At 39.1% G+C, this 11,789-nt stretch overlaps 1 protein-coding gene across 1 annotated transcript in view; it reads right to left on the minus strand.

The window, feature by feature from the left end:
• Positions 1-11,789, minus strand: part of MTHFD2L (methylenetetrahydrofolate dehydrogenase (NADP+ dependent) 2 like) — a 139,428-nt gene that overhangs the window by 17,304 nt on the left and 110,335 nt on the right. Inside the window, exon 7 of the mRNA XM_007463214.1 lies at positions 9,274-9,399. Within this exon, the coding sequence (XP_007463276.1) occupies positions 9,274-9,399 (126 nt within the window). The remainder of the gene's footprint in view (positions 1-9,273; positions 9,400-11,789) is intronic.

An 11,789-nucleotide genomic window follows, 5' to 3' on the forward strand; every position in this document is an offset into this window, starting at 1 on the left:
CAACTTACAGAATAGGAGAAAATATTTGCAAACCACATATTGGATATGGGATTAATAACCAAACTATATAAAGAACTCATACACCTCAGTAGCAAAAAAACCCCCAAACAATCCAATTAAAACAATGGGCCAAGGAACTGAATGGATATTTTCCCAAAGAAACCATACTAGTGGCCAATGGTACATGAAATATTGCTGAACATCACTAATCAGTGAAATGCAAATCAAAACCACAGTGAGATACCACCTCACACTTGTTAGAATGGCTACTATCAAAAAGACAAGAAATAAGTTTTAGCGAAGATGTGGAGAAAAGGGAACACGTGCACTGTTAGTGAGAATGTAAATTGGTACAACCACTGTTGAAAACAGGATGGATTTCCTCAAAAAATTAAAAATAGATCCAACAATCCCACTTCTGGGTATATATGCACAGGCTGTGTTCTAACAGCAGGTATCTCACCTTGCCTGGCTGGGCATATGCAAAAAATCTTAACACTTGAACCAGGAGAAACATGGGTCTTTGGGACCCTGTGCAGCCCTGGGCCCCAGGAACAGTAGCCAAGAGCTTTCTCATAGGCTTGTCCCCAGTTCCTACAAGTATGACCCAAGCCTTCTCGACTCAGGCTGCCTTAAAGTACCATTGCCCCCACGACTGGGGTCTCTGTAGGCTGTGCCCAGGCCTGGCCCTTGGTCTTCAGAAGAGCCTCGTGGCTATGGCAATAGCTCCATCTCCTGAGGCCGGGGGCCCTGAGTCTGAGTCAGACCCCTACACTGTGGCCCCCTGCCCACCTCTTGGCTGACATGGCCCAATTCAGCCTTGGCTAACCAAATCTCTGTTGCTATCCCATTTATCTGGTGTTCCAGCTTCACCCTTAACCTGGCCTGGGACACTCTGGGAGTCCTTTCTCAGTTTGTGTGCCACTGTGAGACCAGCAGGGGCAGAGGGAATCTTGTGGACCTGAGCCAGCTGGCTTTCCTCCCAGCATACCACCGTGAAGGCCTCCTGCTCTCCTGCCACATCTCACTTTGTAGGTTTCTCTTTCTTACCAGTCAAAATAAGTAGTAAGTCATGGGCCTTTCCTTCTCAGGACATGTTGGAGATGGTCCCTGGGCCAAGGAGTGTCTCCTGACCTGCTCCCTTTGTTATTTTTCCAACTTCTGGACATATTGCATGACGTACACTTCAATAAAAAGTATAGCCTGGTGAATTAGAAGGGCTACTGAAAACATCAGTAATAATCAAGAGCCTGAAAATAAGGTCAGTAAAGGTGGAGTTACGAAAAATGGAAGCCCCAAAATGTCTTGATATAATTTTTGACATTGCATGAAGTACTCAAAAAGTGTCTAGTCTCTACCAATGATTGAATAATAAAAATGAGTGTAGTTAGAACCAGATAGTTTGATGAGGCTATACTGACTATGCAAATTCTATTGCAAATCTACATATCCTTTACCTACAGAGAGATCAGAGTTAATCCTGTAAGAACTGAGTCAAGACATAACTTTGCTGACACTAGGCATCCACTAACCCCCTAGGGAAAAACAAAGCAGCTCATGCTTTGAAACTGACCAAAAAGCAAGCAGACAATGATGAGATTGTCCCTGAGGTTTTCATAACAGAATGAATTTAGGATAGACTGAATGGTATATGGATGCTGGATGAAGAAATCTTTTTTTTTTTCTCAAGTAAGGGATTGGTCTTCAAGTTCTTATATACAGAATGGATTGTTATTCACCCAATATGGTGCCCATCTAGAGACTATAAATTCCACATCCTTTTTACTCCCACATAGGAGCAGCCATGTGACTATGTTCAGGTCAATAGGATGCTAGCAGAAATGATACGTGCATCTTCCCAGTTCAATTTTCTCAAAAGTGAAGTCACTTGCCTTCGTCTGTCTTTCACCTCCATGGAAGGAACCATGGATGAGGAGGCAATTCAACTGTGTGGATAACAATGCTCAGGTGGAATAGTGTTACAGGCTGAATGGTGTGCCCCCAAAATTCATACGTTGAAGTCAACCTCAGTACCTCAGAATGTCACTGTATTTGGAGAGAGGGTCTTTCAAGGGCCAATTAAGTTAAAACAAGGCCATTGGTGTAGGCCTTCATCCAATATGACTGGTGTCCTTATAAGAAAGGAAATTTGGACATAGGCATGTACAGAAGGAAGATGATGTGAAGATACAGGGAGAAGATGACCACAAGCCAAGGAGAGAGGCATTAGAAGAAATAACCCTGGCCACACCTTGATTTCTGACTTCTAGCCTCCAGAATTATGTGAAATAAATTTCTGTTGCTTAAGCCACGCAGCCTGTGGTACTTAGTTACGGCAGTTCTGTCAAACTAATATAAAAAGTAAGATGGATGAAACCAGTATCCCTGAGTGAAGCAGAGCTGATTGTCTGCCTAACTCTGGACTTTTATGAGAGTGAACTAAACTATTCTGTTGAGTTCATGTATTTTGGTGTCCCTTTGCTATAGCAGCTTAAGCTATACTCTAGTACAATACTTAGAGGGGGAAAAAAGGGAAACAAGCATTTAACAAGAGAGGAGTGAGGCAAACCATGATATATTCACTGAACATAACCATGAACTAGGACCTCAGCATGGAAAGTGACTGATAAAAATTTAAGTGCATAAGTCATATATTCCTCAAAGTATGTAAAATATGCATACACAAAATGTCTAGAAGCAACTGTAGTTATAAAAAAAAAACTACTGGTTGTGTTAGAGGATTAGACACATCAAACGTGGCTTCTTTATTCTGATAATTTAAATCAGTTCCATTAACAATATATGTACCTTTAGACTTACCTCTATAATTTCTATTTACTATCCTATAAGTTTAAGTCAGCAAAGAGAATCATGCTTAGACATTAACCCCGCCGATTCTGATTCTGAGAAAAGTGCTATACACTGTTCCTCCTCCCCATCTCTTTGCTTTCTTCTCCCCAGTTCTTCCCAGCATTGTCTTACTCCCTGCTTTCTTACAGACCAGTAAGTGGAGCAGAGTGGTCAGGGATGGAAGAATTGAAGACAAGGAGGAGAGATGGGCAGAAATACAGAGCAGACATCTCAGTTCCTTTCATTCCACCTCAATCCCTGCAGAATTCATCACAAAACTGAAGCAAAGCTATTGAAGCTTCCACAGACATATCTGTGTGTTATCTACAAGGTGTAAATGAGGCATATGACTGTTCACCAATGTGAACAAGCTTAGCTGAAGTAACAGCATAGGAAGTCATTAATTAGATTGTTCAGCTGACCAAATCCATTCAGTGAATGGCTGTTATAAAAGCATCGTAATTATGCACTTCTGAGTCCTGGCCCACAGACTGTTTTCCAGCTCATTATTCAGAAGAAACAGTTTACACCTCGTACCACATCATCTCTTATTTCTGTTTCATGAGAATACAGCCTTCTTTGTTAGGAATGTATGAATTTCCTTTCAAAGCTACCAATAGAAAATGATTAAAAGAAATTCCAAGTGAAAGTGGGTATGCCTCATTGTTTTGTTTTGTTTTAAATCTATATTAGCAAATGTAAGGTTTTAAGAAGATTAGTTATTTTATGATTGTTTGTAATGAAAAACAATTTTTCGACATACACAGTAATTTTTATCACTCATGTTTTAAAATACCGTTTCTTCTTGTAATGTCTTAAATTGAAGGGGGGAGGCATGTTCAAGTAATTGAAAGGTAGCAGTAAGCACCTGTCAGATGCTGGAAGCAATGATGAGCTATCTTGAGTTCTATAACTGAGGATCAATACAAAACAAAATAGCACTTTAGTAATAACTTTAAGGCTTTATTACTTCCTCAAAGCACCCAGAGAGGAATGGTGTTGCACAGAGGCCTAACTTGGATCTGTTTTGAGCAAAAGCACAAGTGTGGATTTCCTAGAGAAGGTGCTAAGCAAACAATGCCTCCAACACTGCATAACCTCCATAGGTAGTAATACTGAGAAACTGTAATCAAACACAATTGAATAATCGTGTAGTAGAGGTGATTATGACAGTGGATATGAATTTGAACTATATGACCACTAATTTCATGAATTTTATTGAACATAGAGATAAATGCAGGGAGGGCTCACTTTTTACAGTGATGTAAGATCATAAAAATGACTGTGCAGGGCTTCCCTGGTGGCGCAGTGGTTGGGAGTCCGCCTGCCGATGCGGGGGACGCGGGTTCGTGCCCCGGTCCGGGAGGACCCCACGTGCCGCGGAGCGGCTGGGCCCGTGGGCCATGGCCGCTGGGCCTGCGCGTCCGGAGCCTGTGCTCCGCGGCGGGAGAGGCCACGGCAGTGAGAGGCCCGCGGACCGCCAAAAAAAAAAAAAAAAAAAAAAAAAATGACTGTGCAAGCTGAAACAGGGCAAAGTAATCTTAATAATCAATGGGAGGATATTACATTTGCTCAACGACCTTTAAAAATTTTTGGTCAAAACACTAAAAACTCTCTTACTGTGGTTTATAAATGTGTAGAGAATTGAAAATTATAGTAAAACTAGTATTTATTTGTTATACCATAATTTAAACATTAGAAACATTGAGAATCCAAGTGTTTTCTTTATTTGTAAAAACCTTATGAAGAGTAGTTTGAATACTGCTTTTCTTCCCCTGGTCGTATACCTTATAACACAGAGCTAGTACCTCTTTTATGACTTGATGAATTGTCAGATTCCTTTCTAAGTTTGGATCTACTTCCAACGTTTTGTCTTTGCCCTTTCTTATGTCATGAAATATCTCTGAGAGTTCCTTTAATGTAGAGTTTTATGCCAGTGTCACTTCCTCTGGGACACTGTCATCCTTTCAGTAACAACCACTTTCCTCATTTATGTCGATAAGTTCGTCTGGCTGTATATCTAGAGTCTCAAATGGCAAACAGCGGCACTGTCAACATCCCATGGTCAGCTATTTCAAATTTCACTTTCAGAATTATCACTTTTCATTTCTTTGCTGGCAATTCTCTCTTTGCATGATCTATTTTTGCAAAATGTTACGTGGTTTATCACTGAGAAACAAAGAGTCAACAGAACTACACACTTTGCTGTCTGAACTGAATAACAGATGTGCCATGACCAATCGCCCACAGACTTTGAAAGAAGTGGTATGATTGGTCACAGATCATGATGCACATTTGTTACTGACATAATGATTTGTGCCCCGAAGAGCTAGCAGAGAAGTTTGCACTTGATGCAATTACTAACTGAAATTCAAATCACTCTACTGGGGGACTGGTGTTATTTAGCTAATCCGTGGTAATTGAAATTTGTGTATATCAGAACCATGCAAAGTGAGGACTGTTGTACACCAATACTGTTGTTTAGGCACTTTAAAACCTGCTATTATACATAAGGTGGGCGGGGGATAAAAGAAATAATTCAACGTCCTGAAAGGAAAGTATTAACCAAGGGAAATATAGGATAGTCGAGATAATAGAGGGTAAAAATGATGAGTGGCTACAAACCCACAGTGCCCCCTGTGCTATGTCCTCTCAGGCAAGATGCCCAGCCTTTGTGTGCCTCTGCAAAATGCAGCATAATAACTGTCAATTGAAAAAAAAAAAAAAAAACAACGTGAGAGTTGCGAGTTAAGTTTTATTTGGGGCAAAATGAGGACTATAGCCCAGGAGACAGAATTTCGGAAAGCTCTGAGAAACTGATTTAAAGAGGTGGGTGGGGGGGAGGTCAGTGATTCTGGTGAAGGGGGAGTACATGCAATCAAGCACATATTTTTTGCAGAAGGTGGCTGCTAGTCTTGTGAAGGTTACTGCTAGTCACGAGCAGGCATCACCATGAAGGGTTTTAGTGCTTCTCTAGATACGAGGAGATGCAAGAATTGGGCTCATAAAATCTTCTCCTGCAAATCTCTATCTGAAGACCTGTTCTGCCAGTTTTTCCCAGAGTACAGAGTGCCTCGTTCCTGATCTCCACCCTGAACTCCTCTCAGGGGGTGTTGAAGGTCAGCAACTGCAGCAGCTCTTGATTTAATCCTTGTAGAGGCAGATGGCAAGTGCCAATTTGTAGTTGGCATAACAATACCTACCTTATAGGGTTGTCATAATAACTGAATCAAAATTAAACAGTTATAGGGTTATCATATGTAAAATGATAGGGTTATCATAGGGTTATAGGGTTATCATATGTAAAAGCCTGAGAACAATACCTAGCACACTGTAAGCACTACAGAAACACTAGCTATGAGAGCAGGAAATAAGAGCAGGAAACCCTAGCAGATGAAGGAAGATGTGGTCTAGAGGAAATTATATCTAAACCAAAACAAAAAACCTGTCCTTAGAGTCAAAAGGAAATATTTAGGGTGTTTTTTTATTTCCTTTTGTCAAGAACTATAGTAAGGGTGATGCAATCTTCCCATTGTATTTGATACAAAATATCACTCTTCTTAGAGAGAAGACTGATTTAAAATTGAAGCTAAAATATCTAATAATGGAGAAGAATACAAACAGGCATCTATATTTTCTTAGAAATAAAATAGATTAAATGACTCCTGGTTTTATAAATCATGGAATTTGTAAAATAATTTGCAGTTATTTACATATTTCCAACAGTGCCCAAATGAGGTCATGGATGAAATTTTTCTTTAAAAATCATTCCCATCAAAGTAATCTACTTGAAATAGGCCACGTTGTTTCCTTTATTAGTGAGCTAAAGATTTCTGCAAGGACAAGATACTTCAGCACTGGATTTTACCTGTATCTGTCTTATCTATCTTGGCTATGATTATAGTGAAACTTTCACTGATACTCACAAAGCAGCCACACTCCCTGTGGCAATTTACAGCCAAACACTACCTGTAAGTTTTGCATCAGAACCCACGTGAAAGCTCCTCCCTCTCAGCTGCAGGATCATCCCACACCTCAAGTTAAGTCCTGATCAACGACCTGAAGAGCAGCATGTCAAAACCTATCACTTGCGCGCTCCTCTGGGTGGCTGAGCCATGGCCTCACTGACAAGGCCTTCTTTACCAAGTCCAGGTCTTCCTTAGGGCTCTGGTTCCGTAAACCAGCAGGGCAACAAGAGTAATATTATCAGTCACATGGGCGTAATTTATGATAGGGTCAGAAAAACCGGACTTTCCGAAAGTTTCTGTGTTTTTACACAGTCACGTGGCAGCACTCAGCTGAATGTCCGAGACGCACCAAGTGTTATAGCTGGAAGGAGCCGTTGCCAACATTGTTATCAGTTAACTGATAACAACACTGATGGCCAGAAAGGTTGCAAAATTATCAGGTTGCCATACTGTAGGTCTAAGAGCATCTCTTCAGTCTCCCAACCCAATGCTCTTTCCTGCTCATCTTATATCTTTGTCTCTCATGGTTGTTTCCTTTTTTGTTTCATTATATACTTAGATACGCATAACTGCAATTTAATTGAATAGATACTACCAAGAGATTGCATATCCATGTGTGACTTAGCATGTGCACCCACCCCAAAATGCTCATTTTTTAATGTTTTCATAATACCCTTACAAGCAAAAAAAAAATTCTTAGCTAAACATAAGAATGCATGGAAATGATCTGAGACCAATGAAACATCATATAAGAGAAGGGTCTTATAAAACATTGCCAACTGCTGAGTGAGCGTGCCCCACAAGCACAGTCAAGGTTGTGAGCTGTTAACATCCCTGCTTTTCTTGCCTCGAGCTGCTTATTATGTGCTGTCTGTGCCATCTGGGTGCATCATAAGTGTGTGGCGATTTTGCAATAAACCTGGTAACTAAAATGTAATCATGAAGCAGAATGACAGTGCAAAAGAATAAGAAATTAAGTCAGAAATAAAATACATTTTAAAATGAAATGTACCCTTACTCTTTCAAGTTGAGAAATTCAAATATATTATTGATATCTGACATTAGTGATTGAACATGAAAAATGAAATAAAGAAAAAAGGTCATTTCCTGAAGAGTTCAACATGTACACATAACACACACACATACATACAGACACACATGTTCACTTGGAGAGCCACCCTGCTAGGCTGGCAGGGCCCTGTGAATGACAGCCTATGAGGGCAGTAGATGATAAGGTCTATCTGTAATTTGCTCTCTTCACCATTCTTTCCCCAGAGTATTTTGTTCTCAGGTTTTCTTTTTTTTTTTTTCTTTTCTTTTTAGCACCAGGCTCACCTTGCCTACCTGGACCTGGTCCCTGATGCACCCTGGAATCTCACATACATGGGGCCAATACCTTACTCAGAAGGACACTTCTGAGTCCCTTCATATTCATTTGTATTCCTCACCATGCTAGGACTCAGGCAAACGATCAGCTGATGACTAGATTCCAAGAGAAAATGTAAAATTTGAATTATTTTAGAAACAGCACCATTTTTCCTTTCAATTTTGTCTATAAAGACACATGTATAACTTAAGGAAGTTCTCGCATGGCCCTGATTTTTTGGTCAGAATGATCAATCGAATATATAAAATATTTCTAATGTGAAAATATCTCCACTTTATTAGATGCCTATAGTATTAGACATCTAAGATTCCTAGACTATACTGAAAACCTGAATGCAGGCAAGTATCTGACAAAGATATTGGAAGTAAAATTGGATTGGGGGATCAGGCATCTAAAAATATATCTGTCTTGCAGTTGGTTTCCTCATCTGTAGAGATATGGCATTGGGTTGGAAATTTTTTTATTAATACACAATGGGTGCTTTATCTCCTTCATTGGCCATGGAAATGTTAGCCTAGCTCCTTTTTCTCATCCTCTTTAAAACACAAGTGAAGAATGTTGACTTGAATTATCCAGGTAACTGTCTAGATCTGAAATATAGAGTTAGCAAACACACCCTAAGATGTCTTCTCGCTCCGAGAGTGAATGGCTGAGTATAGAGCATGGATGATGAAATATAGAGACACACTCCCAAAAGTCAAAATAATGCTCACTGTAAAAGGCCGACTGAATTGTTTCATTAAAAAAATGCACTATAAGGAATTTCATCTTAAAACTAAATAATAATGGTACAATTATATTTTTCTCCCAAGGAGGAAAGGAAGGATAGAAGGAAGGGCTGAAAGAAAGGGGGAAGGAAGATAGGAAGAAAGCAGTGAAGGAAGGAAGTCAGGCAGAAGGAAGGAAGGAAATATGTAATTGTCATTAAACTCTTTTCCCTCAGAGGAAAGATTAATGTAATGGTTGATAATGCCCCAATCGAAGGGAAAGTTTCTCTTTCTACTATCAAAACATGCAACATAGAATCTTTGTTTTTCTTCACTTATCAAAAGAGATATAGTTTACTACCTTCAAAGTCCACGTCTCCAACTAATTTTGTCTTTCCTGTCATTGGGTCATGGACATAGTTGATACCCACATCAATTACAGCAGCACCTTCTTTAACCATATCAGATGTAATCAACTTTGGAATACCTGAAAGCAAAACAGAGTTGTAAAACACTGGAAAATACTTAAGCTTTGTCCTTGAGTATAACAAAGTTTATATATTAGTTTATACATCTAATGTTTTTATTGTCATGGAAAGGTAGCACATGGGGGCATCTCTGGGTGAAATCCTGCCAGGATTTACCCTTTCACCTTAGAGATTGCTTACCAAAGCAATTTCTTACCAAAGCATTTCTCCAAATGGACACCCACTTGAGCAGCATCCTTTTGTATTTCACGTACTATAAATAGCATGGGAAGATTATGGAGATAAAACAGGCTCCTGCTGAGGGTGAGTGGAGTGAAAACAACTTGGAAGATGGAGGTGGAGAGAAGGAAGAGAGGGAGGGAGGAAGGCTAAAAAGAAAAAAAGTGAAAATGGTAATAATTCATATTCCTCAGGGTTGTGGTAAACTGTAAAGTGCTGAATACGAAGTATTATCTCATCCACTCCAAACATGAAAGGCTATCTTGAGCTTTATATTTTTCTTGGTTTCTTTGATTCATTATGTCTGTATATGACTTGGAATGGTGTAAGAAACAGTTAGTTCTACTCACTATTTCTCCATTCAAGTTTGAAAGATAGCTCTACAGAGATGTTATGTCACCATCTATATTTTATAACTCTTTTCAAATTTTATTTCAGGCACAACAGTACCAGCTAACAATGGCTCGTGTCCCAATTTTTTTGTTATAAATTAACAAACCATTCCCAAACTTAGTGTCTTAAAACAACAACTAATTATTCTGTTCCACAGTTGTGTGAGTTGACTGAGCTCAGCTGGATGGATCTTCTTGGGGATCTTTCATATAAATGGAGTCAGATAGTGGCTGCGGCTGAAGTCATCTAAAGCTGTGATGCAGCTGGTTGTCCGAGGTGGCGCACTCACAGGGCTACAGCTGATGCTCATGGTGGCTGAGCTCAGCTGGGGCTGTCCAGTGGAGCACGTGGGTGTGGCCTCTCCATGCAGCTTGGGCTTCTCACAACCTGGCAGCTGGCTTCCAAGAGTGAGTGTTCCAAGTGATAGGATATAGAAGGCGCCCGTCACTTAAGACTGGAACCTGGAAACTGGCACAGTGTCACTTCTGTCATATTCTATTGGGCAGGCAGTGACAGAATCCACTTAGGTTTATTTATTTTTTATTTATTTATTTTTAATCATTTATAACTTTATTTATTTATTTATTTTTTTAACATCTTTATTGGGGTATAATTGCTTTACAATGGTGTGTTAGTTTCTGCTTTAGAACAGAGTGAGTCAGTTATACATATACATATGTTCCCGTTCCACTTAGATTTAAAAGGAGGGATGGAGATGCCATTTCTCAGTGGGAGGAGAATCAAAGAATTTGAGTGTCCATCTTTACTCCACCAGAATATGCCGCTGGTGGACACTGTGTCTGGTGGGTGATTTACTCACTTTCACTTGCTACATCCCTTTCTGGAAAAGGGTTACCTGTTGTTGTGTTGGCAGACGCTTTCTTCTAGCATCTGAATACTCATTTAAGCATTCCAGATGGTTTAAATGTCACCTTGTGGCATATGATTTTTACTGCTAGTAAGAATTGAAAGGCTATAAAGAAACAGTGCCAAAATAGTTGTAGCTAGCTGATAGGTTCCTCAGCCACATAATGATACAATCATTATGATACAACCAAGAAGGCATCAGTGTTTGAGGTACATTTTTTCTCTTGCTTTCCTATCCTATCCCATAGAACTTCTTCCTTTTTACCATCGATATGGAGTATTGCTCTAAAGATAGTCATAAAATCCTGTTTCTTCTTGGCATTCAATAGAAAAAAGAAACCATAATTGATTATGACTGCAGGAAATATTTTTAAGATCAAAATGTTGATGAAATAGTTATTAAAATCCAGCTGCTATGCTTTTGAGAAAGATCCAAATCTCCCTCCTAATTAGAATTGTTCAATACAATATCTCAGAAAATATCAACTGGGAATGGTCAAGTGCACAATTTTCATAAAAGAGGGGAATGTGAGCTTGATTTTGATTCCCAGGAAAATTACAAAATGGAAAAAACCTGAATGCATTTTTTTCTGATGATGATGATGTTACATGTGTCCATTGCAGAAAATCTGAAAAACATTTAAAAGTTTAAGAGTAAAACAAAAATCATAATCTTGCCATCCAAAGACAAGAAGTATATTTTTATTGTATTTCTTTCTAGGATTTCAAAATACTTCTACATTAGATATAAAAGCCTGTAATTTTTTTGCACCATGCTTCATTGTATATCTTACCACTTTGCATTAAAATTAAATTGTGAACTTTTTCCTATTTTATCATTTGAAATTTAAAAACTACATGAAATAATTTATTATATGAATTACCATAAGTCATTCATTCCTGCACACTC

Source organism: Lipotes vexillifer, unplaced genomic scaffold (genome assembly GCF_000442215.2).
Source record: "Lipotes vexillifer unplaced genomic scaffold, Lipotes_vexillifer_v1.1 scaffold872, whole genome shotgun sequence".
Taxonomy (NCBI): domain Eukaryota; kingdom Metazoa; phylum Chordata; class Mammalia; order Artiodactyla; family Lipotidae; genus Lipotes; species Lipotes vexillifer.